This window comes from Tamandua tetradactyla, chromosome 18 (genome assembly GCF_023851605.1).
Source record: "Tamandua tetradactyla isolate mTamTet1 chromosome 18, mTamTet1.pri, whole genome shotgun sequence".
In the NCBI taxonomy this organism is placed as follows: Eukaryota; Metazoa; Chordata; class Mammalia; order Pilosa; family Myrmecophagidae; genus Tamandua; species Tamandua tetradactyla.
In genome coordinates, this window is record NC_135344.1 from 75,872,687 (window position 1) to 75,892,563 (window position 19,877).

General features: G+C 42.2%; 1 protein-coding gene across 1 annotated transcript in view; it reads left to right on the forward strand.

Moving 5' to 3' along the window:
- The window catches only part of IMPA2 (inositol monophosphatase 2), an 86,209-nt gene that overhangs the window by 56,081 nt on the left and 10,251 nt on the right, over window positions 1-19,877 (forward strand). Inside the window, exon 6 of the mRNA XM_077136020.1 lies at window positions 15,156-15,264. Coding sequence (XP_076992135.1) covers window positions 15,156-15,264 — 109 coding nt within the window. The remainder of the gene's footprint in view (window positions 1-15,155; window positions 15,265-19,877) is intronic.

Below are 19,877 nucleotides of genomic sequence, written 5' to 3' on the forward strand. Positions count from 1 at the left end.
TGCTTAAATTTAGGATTCACAAATACCACCCTATCATTAACACTTTGTATTGGTGATTGGAATGGAACATTTATTACAAGTGATAAAAGTACATTTTATAATTGTGTTATTACCAGTAGTCCATAGTTTAACTTAAGGTTCACTGTGTAGTGTAGTTCCATGATTTTTTAATTAATTTTTTTGTTATCATATATATAACCTAACATTTCCCCCCTTAACCACATTCAGACAGACATATATTTCTGCACTGTTATTTATGTTCACAGTGCTATGCTAACATTACCACCATCCATTACCAAAACATTTCCATCGTTCCAAGTATGTCAAGCCTTAACTTCCCATTCCCTATCCCCAACCTGTCCCCTAGTAAACTATATTCAGAGTTTTCTAATTCTAATTATTCCATATCAGTGAGGTCATATAATGTTTGTCCTCTTGCGTCTGGCATATTTTACTCAACATAATGTCTGCAAGGTTCATCCATATTGTCACATGTATCAGGACATCCTTCCCTTTAACAGCTGAACAATATCCCCTTTCTTGTATGTATATACCACATTTTATTTGTCCATTGGCTGATGGACACCTGGGTTTTTTCCCTGTTTTGGCAATTGTGAATAAGGCTGCTGTGAATATCAGTGAGCAAATATCTGTTTGAGTCCCTGCCTTAATTCTTTTGGGTATATACCTCGTAGTGCGATTGCTGGGTCATGTGGTAATTCTGTACTTCACATTCCGAAGAACCATCAAAGTATCTCTCATGGAGGGTACACCATTTAACATGGCCACAGCAATAAATGTATTCTTGTTTCTCTGCATCCTCTCCACACTGGTAAGTTTCCATTTTTTATAGCAACCATTCTGTTAGATGTGAAAGAGTTTTGATTTGCATTTCCCTGATGGCTGATGCTGTTGAGCATCTTTCCATGTGCTCTCTGGCCATCTGTGTATCTTCTTTGGAGAAATGTCTATTCATGTCCCTTGCCTTATTTTTAATTGGGTTGTTTGTCTTTTTGTTGTAAAGTTAAAGAAGTTCTTTACATTCTGGGTATTAAGGTGGCTTCCAAGTATTTCTCCCATTGTTTTGCGTGTCATTTTATTTTCATAATAAAGTCCTTTGAGGTGACAAAGTTTTAAATTTTGAAGAGGTTCTATCTATCTACTTTTTCTTTTGTGGTTTGTGCGTTAGGTATAAAGTCTAAGAAACCACTGTCTAACGCAAGGTCCTTAAGATGCTTCTACACATTTTCTAGCAGTTTGATGGTTTTGGCTCTTATAGTTGGTTGTTTTTTGTTTCTTTGTTTGCCAGTGGGGGTCCTGTTTTCCCAGCACCATTTGTTGAAGACTATTCTTTCCCAATTAGTAGTCTTTGCCCTCTTGTCAAAAATCAATTTGCCATAAACGTGAGGGTTGATGCCTGAGCTTTTAATTCAATTCCATTAGTCTAAATATTTGCCCATGAGACAGTAACATGTTTTGATTTGCTTTGTGAAAAGTTTCAAGATCAGGAAGTGTATGAGTCCTCCGACTTCACTCCTCTTTTTCAAGATGGCTTTGGCTATTCAGGGCCCCTTACCCTTCCATATGAATTTGAAGATTGTTTTTTCCATTCCTGCAAAGTTGTTGGAATTTGTATTAGGATTGTGTTGAATCTATAAATTGTTTTGGATAGGATTGACATCTTAATGATATTTAATCTTCGCATCCATGAACATGGAACGTTTTTCCATTTATTTAAGTCTTTTTTGATACCTTTTAGAAATGTTTCTAGTTTTCTGTGTCCTTTACATCTTGATTAAATTTATTTCTAGATATTTGATTCTTTTAGTTGCTATTGTAAATGGAATTTTTTTATTTATTCCTTCTTCTGATTGTTCAGTGCTTGTGTACAGAAACATTACTGATTTGGGGGTGTTGCTTTTGTATCTCACCACTTTGCTGAATTTATTTATTAGCACTAGGAGCCTTCTTGTGGATTTGTCAGGATTTTCTGTATATAGGATGATGTCAGTTGCAAATAGGGAAAGTTTTACTTCTTCCTTTCCAATTTGGATGCCTTTCCTTTCTTTTTCTTGCCTAATAGCTCTGGAAATAACTTCCAGTATGATGTTGAATAACAGTGGTGACAGTGGGCATCCTTGCCTTCTCAAACTTAGAGGGAAAGCATTTAGTCTCACCATTAAGTAGGACAGTAGCTTGTGGATTTTTCACATATCCCTTTATCATATTGAGGAACTTTCCTTCTATTTCTAGTGTTTTAAGTATTTTTATCAAGAAGGGTGCTGGATTTTGTCAAATGCCTTTTCTTTCTCAATTGCTATAATTATGTGTTTTTTCCCCTTCATTCTATTAATGTGATGTATTACAGTAATTTATTTTCTTATGCTGAGACACTTTTGCATACCAGGGATAAATCCCACTTGGTCATGATGTATAATTCTTTTAATATGCTGTTGGATTTGGTTTGAAAGTATTTTGTTGAGGATTTTTGCATCTATATTCATAAGAGATATTGGTCTGTAATTTTCTTTTCTTGTGGTATCTTTATCTGACTTTGGAAGATTGTGTTCCTTCCTCTTCAGTTTTTTGGAAGAGTGAGCAGAACTGGATTAAGTCTTGGGATGTTTGGTAAATTCCCCTGTGAAGCCATCTGGTCCTAGGTTTTTCTTTGATGGGTTATTTTGATGACTAACTATAGATAGCTCTTTATTGTGTAGTTGTTTTGTTGAGATCTTCCAATTTGAGTTAGTGTAGGTAGTTTATGTGTTTTTAAGAATTTGTCCATTTCATATAGGTGCTCTTATTTGTGAGTGTATAATTGTTCTAGTATCCTCTTACAATCCTTTTTATTTCAGTGGGTTTAACAGTAATGCCCCCCTTTGCATTTCTGATTTTCATTATTTGTATCCTTTCTCTTTTTTTCTTTGACAATCTAGCTAAAGGTTTGTCAATTTCTTGATCGTTTCAAATAATCAATTTTTTGTTTTATTGATTCTCTATTACTTTTTGGTTTTCTATTTCATTTGTCTCTGCTTTAATCTTTATTTCCTTCCTTCTGCATGCTTTAGGTTTAATTTGCTTTTCTTTTTCTAATTCTTCCAGTTTTGAGATTATGTCTCTGATTAAAGTCTTACTTCTTTCTTAATGTAAGCATTTAGAACTGTAAATCTGCCTCTTAGCACTGCCTTGGCCGCGTCCCATAAGTTCTAGTATATTGCATTTTCATTTTCATTTGCCCCAAGTTATTTCCTAATTTCCTTTGTGATTTCCTCTTTAACTCACTGGTTGTTGAAGAGTATGTTTTCAAATTTCCATGTAATTATGAATTGTCCATTTCTCCCTCTGTTATCATTTTCTAGCTTCATTCCATTGTATGAAAATACATTGTATGATTTCAATATTTTTTAATGTATTTAGATGTGTTTCATGACCTAAGATATGGTTTATCCTGGAGAATGATTCAGGTGCACTCAAGAAGAATGTGTATTCTGTTGTTGTTAGGTGAAGCGTTCTGTATATGTCTGTTAGGTCTAGTTGGTTTACAGTATTGAACAATACTTATATTTCCTTATTGATCTTCTGATTAGATGCCCTATCCATTATTGAAAGTGATGTATTAAAGTGTTCTACTATTAATGTAGGACTGTCAGTTTTTCCCTTCAAATCTGTCAGTATTAATTTCTTATAGTTTGGAGCTCTGCTGTTTGGTGCATATATATTTACAATTATTATGTCTTCTTGTTGAATTGGCCCCTTTATCAATATATTATGATCATTTTTGTCCCTTGAAACTGGTTTTGACTTAAAACGTATTCTATCTGATATAATTAATATAGTTACACTGCTCTCTTTTGGTTACAACTTGCATGGTATATGTTTTTTCCATCCTTTCATTTTCAACCTACTTGTATCCTTGAATTTAAGGCAAGTCTTTTACTTTTTGATCCATTCTGCCAATCCCTGACTTTTGATTGGAAAGTTAATCTGTTTACATTAAAAGTCACAACTGGTAATGCAGGACTTTCTTCTGTCATTTTGTTATTTTGCATTTTAAAGTCTTATACCTGTTTTGTCCCTCAGTTCTTCTGTAAGTGCTTACTTTTTTATCTATTTGTTTTTTTGTGTGTTGTCCATAATGAGTGCCTTTTCTTTTCTATCTGGATATATTTTTCATAATGTTTTCCTTGTGGTTACTGTGGTTTTAAAATTTAACATCCTAAATATATAGCAATCATATTTGGTTTGATACCGACTTAACTTCAATAGCTTATACAGATATTTTTCTATGCTCCCCTGTCCTCCCACCACCTCCATGGTTTTCTGTTTGTTTGTTTTTGTTTTCTAAGTGTTTGTCTGGTATGTCACACATGGATCTGGTCCTCCTCACTGATGGTCCCTAATGCTTAACTTTTATCTGCTCCTTTGCCTGGGCCATTGCTTCTTGTTTCTTTGTATATTTTGTAATCTTTTATTGAAACTTGGGTATTTTGATGTTGTAATTTGTTATCACTAGAATTTAGACCCTGAGGCATCTGTTCCTTAAATTTGTTTCCAGCTAGTATTATGACAGAGCCTTCCTTCAATCCTGGAAGTTAACAAAATAAAATCAAAGGAAAAAAGAAAACACTTTCCTGGTCTTTGCAGATTGACCTGTAAACTTTCCCAGTCTTTATGAATTGACCTTTGTGAGAACTCACCTTCAGGGTTTATCCACGCAGAGAGTTTAGAGAATAGCTCCAGGCAAAGCGTAGTGGCCTCCGAGATCCTTCTGCATATGCCTGTTGTCCTGGGTATGTAATGTGGCCCTAGGACTTTCCCCATTTATGGGGATATAAATGTCTCTTCTTCCCTATGCAACAGTTTCCTCGTGGTTCTGGACACTGCACTGTACGTCCTACAGCCAGCACGCCCTTGCTGCAGGCAGCGCCATGTGACAACTCTCCCACGGTGATCCATAGGAGAGCGCAGTGGGCCCCCTTCTCCATGCAGGGCAAGTTCTCGGGCAGATTCTCTCAGGCCCCCACCAGACAGAGTGGTCCAGACATACACGCTCACACTGTATGCAGAGGGGTTACTCTGCTCCTTCTAGATCCGGGACCAGGAATCCATGTGAGTGCACAGGCCAGCGCTGAGCTGAGCTGGTAAGGGATGGGTGGGGGGCCAGCCAGAGCACCATGTGATCCTACCGTTTCTAAGTAGGCTTTTTCTTGACTGGGCACTCGCCCTGTTACTACAATCCTTTAACTGCTTTCTGGAACTTTGAGAAAGATGTTTCTGCCTGTTCTTGTTCGTTTTTCAAAGCTTTGGGAGGGTCGTGGAGCCCTGAAGCTTCCCACTCGTCTGTCCCTTGGATGGCTGTCTTTCTTGAATTTTTTGGTGCTGTTCCATCCTTCATTGTTATCTGGATCTGAAGTCTGAAAAAAATTAAGGCATTTATAAAAACACATACTGATATAGGTGTTGTCAAAAGCCCAGGACATTGGGTGGGCCACAGTGGCTCAGCAGAGTTCTCGCCTGCCATGCTGGAGACCCGGGTTCGGTTCCTGGTGCCTGCCCAAGCCCAAAAAAAAAAGAAGAAAGAGCAGTACATTCGACAAAACCAATTTGTGCCCACAGAGAATATTCTCATTTATCTCTCTCTCCGTGAGTACTATTTCAATGCATACAGATGACTTTTTGCTCTTATGTTTTTTTTGAGTTGTAAAACTTCTCTAAGACGGTAGTGTTAGGCACGGAGTCCTTAAGGATTCCCACAAGAAACAGTGAGTCAAAGCTTAACACATTCACTAGGAAAGAGAAAATGGGAGGAAGCAGAAGGGAGCCACCGACACAAAGGTTTGTAGAAGTTAGAAAAATGGCTCCAAATCTCCCTTTGGGGGGCCTCCTTTTAAAGAAAAAAATCGCACCAACTAGACTCCACCAACCAAGGGGCTTGTTGCAAAGGATATGATAGGTTGCTGGGGTATTGATGCATTACCCTCCTTTGGTGTGCGGCTGCATGCATCAGGCAGGGAGGGAAACTGGTAGAGGAGGATGCTATCAGCAGAGACAGATTATGACCGTATTTCTGGTTATCTGGGATGTATTTATTTGCCATCTGGAGGATACAATACTAGCTAGTGTGGCAATTAGTTCCTACCTGGGTCCTTGGACCTGCCAAGGACACTGAGGAAGGGGGCTGAGGGGGCTCTGCATCGAGTTTCTTTTGCTCTTAGAATCCTTTGTCTGAAATACAAGTGGTACTCTGTGATACAAATATTTCAGTTTTGTATTGCTCAGCCAGAACAGAGGATTTCAAACGCTTGAAGTCATGGAATATTTTGAATTTTTAAAAACTTAGCACTGATTGAGAGCTAAAATGTCATGGTAACTATAAGACAAAATAATAAACTACACATTTCATAGGATTGTGGATCATTAGAAATAATCATCGTAAGATAATATTAAATAGTTGGGATTATAAATTTTTATGTTTTTTTCTTTCCCTTTTCTGGGACAAATAAAACAAGTTGAAAGTGGTTTTGACAACATTCAGACTTTCCTTTTACTCTGTTATTTATTTACTTTGGGAAAAAAATTAAGCAAGAATGATACATCGCAGCTAAAGGAGGAAATCCAAAAATATCTTTTCACAAATTAAACAGCTATGGAAAGAAACTCTAATTCACAAAATCACCAGAGAAGCCCGACTTTAAGTCTGGACCCACCACTTCTGGGTAATGTGGCCTCGATCAGGTTACTTAGCTTCTCAAAGCTTTGGTTACCTCGTCTATAAAACAACCATAATGGCCTAACTCAATTGTGCTGAGACGAATGAAATGATGAATGCAAAATGCTTGGCTCAGGCCTGTCTGGAGGATGCTAGGGCTGGTTGTGCGTGGTTCCTGCTTACTTAATTTCCCTTTGTGAAGAAACCCTGCAAACCCCGGGCACTTACTGTGAAAGTCCCCGCTCTGGGGCAGCCCAGTTCTCTTCCCACAGGAGCCCTGCATCCACCTGCCTGGGCCGGCCCTTCGGGGATTCTCCTCCCTCAGGTAAGGAGAGGGTGTGCCTTCACCTCAGAGAGATCTCACTTCTTTATTAACTGATTAAGAGTAAGTGCTGACTTCCCCTGTGGAAACTGATTGTGCAGCTTTTTTAGTATCTTCCCGGGGAAGTTAGGAAATGCCTTGTATATAAAGAAATTTTTCTCTTGATCTTACCTCTGAAGAGAATATCACTTTTAACGTACACATCCCAGAGTGAAAGATACCATTAGGAACTTGAATATAGTCCAGGATGCTTTATGCCCAGTTAGTGGGGGTGTGAAGTTGATGGAGCTATCTTGGAAGGCAAGTTGGCAATATTTATTAAGATCTAAACTATGCAGAGTCTTCACCTAGAAATTTCACCTCCATTGATTTATCCTGAAAAAAAAAAGCATTAACATGACTACACAAACCTGTGTAGGAGATATTTATTGTGGCATTATTTTTAAGCACTAAAAATGTTCGCCTATAAGGAATGGATAGTCCTTCCATTCAGCGGAATATACTGCAGTCACTAGGAGTAAGGTAAATTCATGTGTACTGATAATGAAAGAAGTACATGATAGATTGTTATATCAAAGGAACCAGTAGCAGAAGATGGTGGAGTGGGAAGTTTCAGGGCTTCTCCCTCCCACAGAAGCTTTGAGCAACCAGCAAGAACTAACTGGAAGAAACATCTTTCCAGAGCTCCAGAAAATAGTTAAAGGACTGCAGTAACAGGGCGAGTGATAAATCAAGGAAAAAGCCAGTTCAAGCTGTAGGATCTTGGGGTGCCCCTGCTGTCCCTCCCTTAACCCTTCCCCAGCTCAGCACTGAGCTGGCCCAGGCTCCCAGAAGAGCCCTGGTTCCGGTTCCAAAGGGAGCAGAGTAACGCCTGTGCACACACTGGAGCACATATGTCTGGCCCACTCTGTCTGGTGGTGGCCTGAGGGGCTCACCATCCCAGAACCTGCCTGCATGCAGAAGGTGGCTCACCAGCTCTCCTCCGGAGCATTGTGGACGAGCAGTCAAGTGGCCACCTGGGGCAAGGAACTGCTGACTGTAGGACAGACAGTGCAGTGCCCCTACTGTGAGGAAACTGTTTCCTAGGAAAGAGAGGGCATTCCTATCCCTGTAAACAGGGGAGTTCCTAGGGTCACGCATGCATGCCTAAGATGACACCTGTGCAGAAAGGACCAGGGAGGCCCCTACATTTTGACCTGGAGCTATTCTCTAAACTCATTGAGTGGATAAGCTCTTAAGGAGAACACTACACAGGACAATCTGCAAAGCCTAGGAAAGTTGTTTTCTCTCTTTTTGGTTAGCTCCTGGCATTCAAGTAAAGCTCTGACATAATACTAGCTAATACAGACTTAAGGAACAGAAGACTCAGAGTCTGAATTCCAGCAGTAACACATTAAAATAGCAAAATATCCATGTTTCAACAAAAGAATACAAAACACACACACACACAACAACAACAACAAACAAACAAAAACAGGAAGCAATGGCCCAGGCAAAGAAGAAGATTGAAGCACTAGAAATCATCAAAGAGGGGGACCAGACCTGGGATATACCAGACAAAAACTTTTAAATAATGGACTTAAATATGTTCAAAGCGCTAAAGGAAAAGATAGACAAAGGACTAAAGGAAACCAGGAAAACAATAGCTGAACAGAAATAGAATATATATCAGTATAGAGATGGAAATTATGAAAAGGAGCCAAACAGAGCTAGAGGGATTCAGCAGCAGATTAGAGCTGGCAGAAGAAAGAATCAGTGAACTTGAAGATAAGACAATTGAAATAATCAAATCTGAGGAGCAGGAAGAGAAAAGTGAACCTATGGGACACAATCATGTGTACCAATGTACTCTTTGTGGGAATACCAAAAGGAGAAAAAAGAGAAAGGGACAGAGATAATATTCAAAGAAATAATGGCTGAAAACTTCCCAAACTTAATGAAAGACATGAATGTACACATTGAAGATACTCAGCAAACTCCAAAAAGTATAAACCCAATTAGACCCATGCCATAGCATATTATAACCAAACTGTCAAATGCCCAAAATAGAGAATCCTGAAAGCTGCAAGAGAGAAGCAACGTATCATAAACAAGGAAGCTTCAATAGGGTTAAGTGTTGATTTCTCATTGGAAACTATCAAAGTAAGAAGGCAGTGGGGGTACATGTTAAAGTCCTGAAAGCAAAGCTGTCTTTCAAAATGAGTGAGAGGGTGGGCCACAGTGGCTCAGCAGGCAGAGTTTTCGCCTGCCATGCCAGAGACCCGGGTTCGATTCCTGGTGCCTGCTCATGCAAAAAAAAAAAAATGAGTTGTGAGATTAAGACATTCACAGATAACAAAAGCTGAGGAAGTTTATCACCACTAGACTGGCCCTGTAAGAGATGCTAAGGAGAGTTCTCTAGGTTGAAAAGTAAAGACACTAGACAACTGACTGAAGCGAATTGAAGAAATAAAGATCTTCAGTGAAGATAATGATGGGTAAATATAAATACAAATACTATTGTATTTTGGTTTGTAACTCCACTTTTTATTTCCTACAGGATCTAAAATGCAAAAGCATAAAACATAATGATAATTCCATGGTTTTGGACCCATAATATATAAACATGTAATTTGTGATGAGAACTGCATAACAGTGGTGGACAGAAATAAAGGAGCATGGTTTGTTTATACTATTGAAGTTAAGTTGGTATAAAGCAAAAGTTATTTTTATAGATTTAGGATTAAATTTAAGCCCATGGTGACCACAAAGAAATTATCAGAGAATATGCAAACTTCTGTAGAGTACAGGTGGCCAGGGGTGGGGACAGGAGTGATGGGGAGTTAATGCATAATGAGTGTGAAGTTTCTGTTTGGGAATTACAGTCCAAGTAATGGATGGTGGTGAGTGTGCTACAACACTGTGAGTGTGCCTAGTCCTACTGAAAGCTATGCGTGGCACAGTGGCTTCGAGTGTGTGTCCTAAAACACGTGTTCTTAAGCGTAGTCCATTCCTGTGGATGTGAACCCTTGTAAATAGGGCCTTTTGATGAGGTTACTTGGGTTAAGGTGTGGTCCTCCTGAACCCTGTTATTCAGTAATAATCCTATTACTGACGACCTTTTAGGGAAGACCACAGAGAGAGAGAGCAGAGGGAGGAGCCAGAAGCTAAAAGGGAAGGGAACCTGGAAGAGAAGGGAGAGGCCAGGGGAGGCCGCCATGCGCTCTGCCCTGTGATGGAGGAACCGGGACCGAGGGGCGCCAGCCGCCAGCGCCAGAACCCCAAGTCTTCTGGGAGAAAATACGGCCTTGATGATGCCTTGACTTTGGACTTCTCTTAGCCCCGAAACCATGAGCGAATTAATTCCTATCGTTTAAGCCAGCCCCTTGCATGATATTTGTTTTAGCAGCCAGAAAACTAAAACGCTTGGGAAGCGTTAGGCTAAGAAAATTTAAGTTGTATATATGTTTCCACAATTAATGAAAGAAAGAAAGAGAAACTAAAGAGTTGTTTACAATTAAATTGGATGGAATCTAAGAATGGAGGAGAGAAGGCTCAAAAAGGACATCATTGGGACCTAAGAGAAAAAATGGAATATAGAATATAAATTAATTTCTTGACCTTGATAACTGCACTTAAAATAATTACATAAATGATTATCTTTTCTCCTAGGAAATATACATGGAAGTATTATGTGTTCAAGGAGTATAATGTGTGCCATCTGCTCTCAAATGTCCAGGAGATAGATAATAGGTAGAGCGATAGGGCAAAAGTGAGTGACAAAATGTTAAAATTTTTGGATCTGTGTATCTGGGGAGGTGGAGGTATGTTGGAGTTCTCTGTATGGGTTTGTATTATTTTTGTGATTGTCCTATAACTTTGAAATTAGTGCAAAATAAAAAAGGGTTGTTTTTTTTTAAGTTTTTAAAATCAGTATGACAAAGCCCTTTAAAAATAGCAAGTACAGAATAACCTATAAAATTGTTTTTAAAGGTGCTATGTTTGGGTACCTGCATGGCTGTGTATAAGATTTAAAGTTAGATAAGTAAAGGAAAAATAGAGTAAGATTGGCAAGATGCCCCTGCTGCTTTACTTCCTTTTTCCTCTACGTCCTTCTCCGGGACATTTCATCCTTCTTCCTTGATTTTCCTGGTTGAAATAATACCCCAGCCATCCCATTCCTTTTTAAATCTTAATTCAATTTAATTCCTTAAATTACATTTATGTTCTTTCAAAAGAGCAATTTTCAACTAAAATGTTTATAATTCCAAATTAGTTTCTTTCCAAAATAGTGTTGTATATAGTTTTAGTCTAGCCAACAAAATTCTACTCAATTCAAAAACTACACCCATCCATTTTTCACTTTTTTTTTTAAATTTAATTTAGTTTTTTTTTTTTTGCTTGGGCAGGCTGCGGGAATCGAACCCATCTCTGGCATGGCAGGCAAGAACTCTGCCACTGAGCCACCATTGTACCACCCCACCCATACATTTTTAATGCTAGTAATTTAATAAATGAAAACAAAACGGCTCTAAGCATTTTCTCAAATGGTGGTATTACAAGAAAGCATTCGCTCAGTCATCTGATGAGTATTGGCGCACCGTGCCTGGCCCTCTCACGTGAGGGGTCCGTGATGAACAGGAGATGTCGGAGCTGCCATTGCAGGCCTGGCACACCCCTGGGAGGGACATGCAGGTTGGCGAGGGCAGGTCTGGGGCCATGGGGCACCCAGGCCACAGGCTCAGAGCTTAGTGCCTTGGGGAGGGGTTCACGGAAGGAGTAAAGCAGGGTTGTGCCCTCACCCGATTTCCCTTTGTGAGAGACTCCTGTGGCCGCACTAGGGAGAAGGCAGCAGGGCCAAGGAGAGCTGTGATCCTGGTGGGAGGTGGTGGCTGGGCAGCAGAGATGGGCAGGCAGGACGGCGGGCCCAGGAGGGCTGAGTGTGGTCCGCGCCATGCACAGAGTAGGGAGTGCAGGGGGCAGTGTCCTCAGGAGGACGTGCATGAGTTCCGTACTGGAGGCATCTCAGTGGAGCCATCGATTCAGCAGTTGGCTTTTACCCGGACCCCAGAAGAGGGGTTCAGCCTGAGGATAAAGATTTCATGTGAGAGGGAATGACACGGGAAAAGACCACCCCTAGGTCAGATCCTTGAGGAAGGTGAGGTTTTGAGGAGACTGAGAAGGAGCAGAAAGAGATGTTGGGGAGAGACTAGGAGAGAACGGATGTCACAGGTGATAGGAGGCAAGAGCACCTCAGGGAGAATGGCTGTGATGAAAGCTTTCTGTAGGGGAAGGGGGAGACTGAGGCATGCATGCTAAAGCAGGAACCAGCAAGGAGAGGATCAGTATTCTGAGGAGGGAGAGAGCCTGTGGAGCAGAACATGAGTCTGGAGAGGGGGTGAGGGGAAACACATGGCCGGCCTTGGCTGGAGGGAGGGAGGGGTAGAGGTGTGCTGGGGCAGGTTGGAGGCGCTGACCTCTGTGTCCGTGGTTCTCTGCTGAGAGTGTCACCCGGGGTCGTGGGCGTCTGAGGAGGAGGTTTAACATCGTGGGCTGAGTTGAAGAGTGGGGTGATTCTGGGTTTGGGGGCCCAGGTGAGGGCTGTGCCAGCTTGGAAGGTGGGCAGTCCTGGGCTGCTGAGGGAGAAGGCAGGAGGCTGGGCACCCTCTGTTGGCATTCTGCCACGCAGGTGTGATGAGCAGACGAAGGGTCCGTGAGAGTGTGGGTGGCGGCAGTGTGGAGCGGCGTGCCCGTGGCAAGCTCGGATGCCCAGGAGTGTGGAGAAATGCAAGAGAAGACAGGTGTGCTTGTGAAGGAAAGATTGCCAAGCTTGAGTTAACCGAACTGAGAAGTAAGGAAGGAACAGAACAAAACCAGCACTCAGACTGCCAGCGAGGAGGCCGAGAGGAGGTGGGGTCTCCCATGAGGGCAGGGGCTTCCCCACGAACAGTCACCCATCCAGCTCCGGTGGCTGGGTTGCTGTGAGGACTCGGGAGGTGAGAGAAATTGAGCGAGAGGCGGCCGGTCATGTGCACACCTGGGACCCTGCTGGTGGTCTTTGTGTTTCGAATCCTAAGGACCTTTTCCCAAGCGCAGAACCTCTGCAGCCTTCCACCTGCTGCCCACACTGCCCACAGACTCGGTCCACGCCCTTTTGTCCTTGCTAAGCTATAACTCCAGACACAACAGAGATGAGGATCTGTGAGTTATTCCTCATGCACATTCACTTCAGGAGCCAGTGGGTCAGTACACTGTCTGCAAGGAAAAACAACTGAACAAAGCTGGCCTTCATGCTGTGGCCTCAGGATACGAGACCCTTGATTTTCAGGACAGGACCAAAGGGCTGAAAGGTTGTTTGTTTTTCCTGGAAAATACCATCTCAGCTTGTGGCCAGGTGGAGGTGGGGTTAGGAGGGTGAGTGACGGCAGGGTTGGCTGGGTCCACCTGCCCAGTTCCTGGGGAGATGACCGCAAACACCTGGAACTCCCAGCCTCATTGTCGGTTGCTGTGACCAGGTGGCTGCCGGGATCCCCCAGGAAGTGCCTGTAACCAAGGGGTGCGCCTTTAATTCAGCTTTCACGCCTGGTGTGTCTGGCAAGGCCATTTCAGACTCCATGAAGGCAGATTGCTTTGGTGTGGAGCCGCGCATTTTTCAGAAAATGAAGTATAAAATGAGAACCTCTGGGGAAAGGGGGAAAGGGGTACAGATGCCTTTTATACGTCTGAGGGGAAATGGACTTCTAATGTCCTCTGGTTTCTAGGGGAGGGAGGGAAACGGAGCCCGTTCCTCCCTCCACTTCACGGAGGAGCTTTGCTTCTCTCACCTGCACGCACCTGGGCGACTGCACCGTGCCCGAGCCGTGTTCTTAACAAGCTGGGATGCACATGAAGTGTGGTCATTTGGGTCTAGGAAGCAGGGCAGGTGCCCTGGACACGATTCCCAGCTTTGGGGCATCTGCCTTCTGTCCGTAAACAGTGCGCTTAGCTGGACACTGGACTGCGTCGTGTTAGACGGCTCCCAGAGCACAGGTATCGGCTTCTGCACTGAGGAACCTCCCTTTTCAGACAGCATTGTCTGAAAGTTGCCTTCTCCACAGATTACATTTCTATCTAGTTCCACAGCAGCTAGAGAAAGATGATCAGATGCAAACTTATTTGATGAGGCATTTTTTCCTCCTAAATGTTGGGTGTTCCAGTTTGGAGTCATCTTGCCTTCATTTGTAATTGAATAACTGATTTCATAAGCCACCAAGCTTTTCCAGGTTCCTCATGCTACTTGGTGAGACCAGAGTGTCCCTGGGAAGAGAAAACGGAAAAGCCTGTGTGCCCTCAGCACTCTGACAATACAATTAAAGGGTGATTTTTGTTTTTCTTACCTATCTTTACCATATCCTTAAGTTTTAGAGGTATTTGGGCTATGTCCATTCTAACTTTTTCATGTTGGAGGGGCTGTTGATAATATGAGGTCAGGGGGTGGAACTATCTGATGTTCTGGAGAGGTTGGCCTCTCTGCATTTCAGGACTTATCTAGTCCAGGGACCCATGTGGAGGTTGTAGATTTCTGGAAATTTACTATGCATGGAACCTTTGCAGAATCTTATATATTGCCCTAGGTGTTCTTTAGAGTTGGCAGAAATGGTTTTGGTTGGGGTTTGGCAAGTTATGGTAGGTAACAATGTCCAACTGAAGCTTGTGTAAGAGTGACCTCCAGAGTAGCCTCTCAATTCTGTTTGAACTCTCTCAGTCACTGATACCTTATTTGTTACACTTCTTTTCCCCCTTTTGGTCAGGATGGCATTGTTGATCCCATGGTACCAAGGCCAGGCTCATCCCTGGAAGTCATCTCTCAGGCCACCAGGGAGACTTTCACCCCTGGATGTCGTGTCCCATGTAGGGGGCAGGGTGATGATTTCACCTACAGAGTTGAACTTAGAGAAAGAGAGGCCACATCTTAAGTTTTAGCATTGCTGTCATTAAAAAAAAAAAAACTTTATTTATGGTATAAACCATTTTTTTTTAAGGTATTTATTTTGAGAAGGAATAAGAGGCTCTTCCTTGAAGTTCTTTTCAGGGAAAGCCCGAACTAATCAACTTGAACCAACAAGACTTGATGTTTCTGGTCACAAGACGTTCTTTTTATTGCAGATGTTGCCAAGGCCTTAGTCTTAACGGAGATCGGTCCCAAGCGCGACCCTGCCACTCTGAGACTGTTCCTGAGTAACATGGAACGCCTCCTCCATGCCAAAGCTCACGGGTAAGAACTTCCAATTCCTGGAGTAACCCTTGCGAACGGGGAAAGCACTGAACGCACAATCTTGCTGAGAAGCCTAGGAGATGTGAAGGGGGAAAGCTCACATGTAAGCTGAGGCTTCCGATGGCCCTGGTTTAAGAAAGCTGTGAGACGTCCATCCCTGCTGGTCCTCTCAGTGCAGAGGCTCTGGGAGCCAGGGACTAGACGGCAGATGGGAGGGCCTTCTACCTGTCTTATCCATGCTTTCAGATCCCAAGTAGCCCATCTCAGTGGTCCAACCGTGAGTCCTGTGCACACTTAGATTCCCTTATCAATAGACTTAGCTTCAGACAGACCACTCATCTGATACCGACATGCCTCTTTCGATTGCATGTCGCTTTATTGTGCTTTGCAGATACTGCGATTTTTACAAGTTGCAGGTTTGTGGTAGCCCCGTGTCAAGCAAGTGTATTGGCGCCATTTTTCCAATAGCATGCACTCACTACGCGTCTGTGTGTCACGTTTTGATGACACTCCCATATGAGACGGTGAACTTAATACGTGCTACATGTGTTCTGACTGCTCCACTGACCAGCCCTTCCCCTGTCTCCTTTTCCCCAGGCCTCCCTGTCCCCTGAGACAACAATATTGAAAAAAAGGCCCATTAATAACCTTTCAGTGGCCTCTAAGCATTCAAGTGAAAGGAAGCGTTGCATGTCTCTCACATTAAGACAAAAGCTAAAGATGATTAAGCTTAGGGAGGAAGGTGTGTTGAAAGCCAAGCCAGGCCAAAAACTAGGCCTCTTGGGCCACACACGTAGCCAAGGTGTGAATGCAAAGGAAAAGCTCCTGAAGGAAATTAAAGTGCAACTCCAGTGAACACACAAATGATTTTTAAAAAAAGTGACACAGGCTTATTGCTAATAGGGAGAAAGTTTTCGTGGTCTGGATAGAAGCTCAAACCAGCCCCAACATTCCCTTAAGGCAAAGCCTAATTCAGAACAAGACTTTAACTCTCTTCAATTCCATAAAGGCTGAGACAGGTGAAGAAGTTGCAGAAGAAAAGGATGAAGCTAGTAGAGATTGCTACATAAGTTCTAAGGAAAGAAGTCATCTCTATAACATGAAAGTGTAAGGTGAAGCAGTTAAGTACTGACGTAGAAGCTGCAGCAAGTTATCCAGATCTGGTTAAGATCATTCACGAATGTGATACAGTGGACGACAGATTTTCAATGCAGACGAGACAGACTTCTGTTGGAAGAAGATGCCATCTAGGACTTTCACAGCTAGAGAGGAGATGTCAATGCCTGGCTTCAAAGCTCCAAAGGACAGGCTGACTCTCTTGCCAGGGGCTAATGCACCTGGTGACTTTAAGTTGAAGCCAGTGCTCATTTACCATTCTGAAAATGGTAAGGCCTCAAGAATATGGCTAAATCTACCCTGTCTGTGCACTATAAATGGAAACAACAAAGCCTGAATGACAGCATATCTGCTTACAACATGGTTGACTGGATATTTTTGGGGGGTGGGCAAGTGGGAGAGATCACATCTGTTTTATTTCATTTTATTTTTTGCATTTTAACAGATTTTTGTAGAATAATTCACAGACCATACAGTTCATCCATTTGAAGTGCACATTTCAATGTTTTTAATATATTTACAGATTTGGGAAACTATCACCACAATCAGTTTTAGAATATGTTAATTACCTGCCTGGAAAAGAAACCCCATATGCATTAATAGTCACTCCTGTTCTAGTTTGCTAGCTGCCAGAATGCAATATACCAGAAATGGAGTGACTTTTAAAAAGGGGTATTTAATAAGTTTCTAGTTTACAGTTCTAAGGCTGAGAAAATGTCCCAATTAAAACAAGTCTATAGAAATGTCCAATCTAAGGCATCCAGGGAAAGATACCTTGGTTCAAGAAGGCCAGTGAAGTTCAGGGTTTCTCTCTCAAGTGAGAAGGCACATGGTGAACACAGTCAGGGCTTCTCTCTCAGCTGGAAGGGCACATGGTGAACATGGCATCATCTGTTAGCTTTCTCTCCTGGCTTCTGGTTTCATGAAGCTCCCTGGGAGATGTTTTCCTTCTTCATCTCTGAAGGTCATTGGCTCGTGGGCTCTCTTCTTCGTGGTGCTGCAGCATTCTCTGCTATCTCTGAATCTCTCATTCTCCAAAATGTTTCCTATTTTAAAGAACTCCATATCAAGACCTACTCAAATGGGTGGAGACATGTCATCACCTAATCCAGCTTAACAACCACTCTTGTTAAATCACATATCCAGGGAGATATACAATTTCAAACATACAGTATTAAATAGCGATTATTTTGCCTTTTTGAAATGGGATTTAGATTAAAACATGGCTTTTCTAGGGGACATACATCCTTTCAAACCAGCACAACTCCCCTCTCCCATCTTCCCAGACCTTGGCAACCCCTCCTCTACTTTCTATTTCCATGGATTTGCATCTTCTGGACATTACTGAATATTTTCAGTCCACTGGTAAGACTTAGTGCTTAGAAAAAAAGATTCCTTTCAAAATAAGACTGCTCACTGACAACGCACGTGGTCACCCAAGAGCTCTGATTGGAGATGGACAATGAAATGAGTATGTTTTTATGACTTCTAGCACAACATCCATTCTGTAGCCTATGGGATCAAGGAGACATTTCCACTTTCAAGTGTTATTATATAAGAAATATATGTCATTAGGCTATAGCTGCCATAGATAGTGATTTCTCTGATGAAGCTAGGCAGAATCAACTGAAAACCTTCTGGAAGGATTTACCATTCAAGATGCCAGTAAGAAGGGTTGAAGATGTAGGCTTAGTGAAGTGTGGGATTTAGTTTGTCCTCCAGAGCAGCTACTAAATAGCCAGGAACAATAAAGAACAACTGCTGGGGCCACATTTAGATTAAAACATGACCAGCCATACAGTATACCCCAGTCTGGACCAGCTGGACCAGCTGCGAGCCCCCCCAGAACCATGAGTCCCCCAATTAATTAACAAATTCTGACTACTAAAAATAGGCCCCCAGCTCAGCGGAACCTCGAGTAAAAGTGGAGTTCGCTGGTTTTTGCCCCAACACAGAGGAAGCAGGGCTAACAGAAAAAGAAAAAAAACAGAGGTTTTTTTCGGATTTGCAAAGGTCTGGGCCATGAAGGAGAGGAGGGGGCATATAGGACCTAGAGATACACAGAGCAACATACCAACTTAAGCTCTTGATTGGCAAACCTGAGGAATGGGGGTCCTACTCTGAAAAGGGTTTTTCTCTTTCATTTTGGAGGCTGTGTTTCTACAACTTTGGATCCAGCTGCAAGGCTTCTCAGGCTCCACTGCCCCAGGCATAGTCAGAATTAAGCTGGTTTGAGAGTTTGTCTGGAGGCTGTACCTTACCCAGGAGAGAGGTGGAGCCCAGCTTAGGCAGAATCTCTCCCTCAAGGAGTTCAGACCCCAGGGTCTGGAAAAGTGAAGTGATTAAAGACAGCGTACAAACTGTTCTCTGTCTCCACCACATCACCAGCAGGGAGAGTCTGCCAAAGTTAAAGGTACCACATCTCCTTATGCTGGTGGGACATGCAGGCAGACAAGCACCACATACTGGGCAGGGTAAGAAAAACAGAACACAGAGGCTTCATAGGAAAGCCTTTCAATCTGCTGGGTCTCACCCTCAGGGAAAACTGATGCAGGTGACTCTTTCCTCCTGACAGGAGGCCAGTTTGGTCTGGGAAAATCTGGCTGGGGTTTATAATACCTAAGTAGACTCTCCTAAAGGAGGGGGGAGGGGTGGAAGGCACCATACAGGCAGGGCAAGAAACAAGAACTGAACTGTTAAGCAAACCTAAGCTAGAGGTCCAGAATAAGTTGAACTGAATGTCAAAGAACAGACAGACAACAAAGTCATCCAGCAAGAAAATCCTAGGTAAAAAAGGTGAAAACAATCTCCAGAATAAACTAATCAAGAAAATTAAATGCCTAGACACCAGCAAAAAATAATGAATCATACTAGGAAAATTGAAGATATGCCCAGTCAAAGGAACAAACCAACAATTCAAATGAGATACAGGAGTTGAAACAATTAATTCAGAATGTTCAAACAGACATGGAAAACCTCATCAAAAGTCAAATCAGTGAATTGAGGGAGGATATAAAAAAGGCAAGGAATGAACAAAAAGAAGAAATCAAAAGTCTGAAAAAACAAATCACAGAACTTATGGGAATGAAAGGCACAGCAGAAGAGATGAAAAAAACAATGGAAACCTACAATGTCAGATTTCAAGAGGCAGAAGATAGGATTAGTGAACTGGAGGACAGGACATCTGAAATCCGACAAGCAAAAGAAAATATAGGGAAAAGAATGGAAAAATATGAGCAGGGACTCAGGGAATTGAATGACAATATGAAGCACACAAACATACATGTTGTGGGTGTCCCAGAAGGAGAAGAGAAGGGAAAAGGAGGAGAAAAACTAATGGAGGAAATTATCACTGAAAATTTCCCAACTCTTATGAAAGACTTAAAATTACAGATCCAAGAAGTGCATCATACCCCAAACAGAATAGATCCAAATAGATGTACTCCAAGACACATATTAATCAGAATGTCAGATGTCAAAGAGAAAGAGGGAATCTT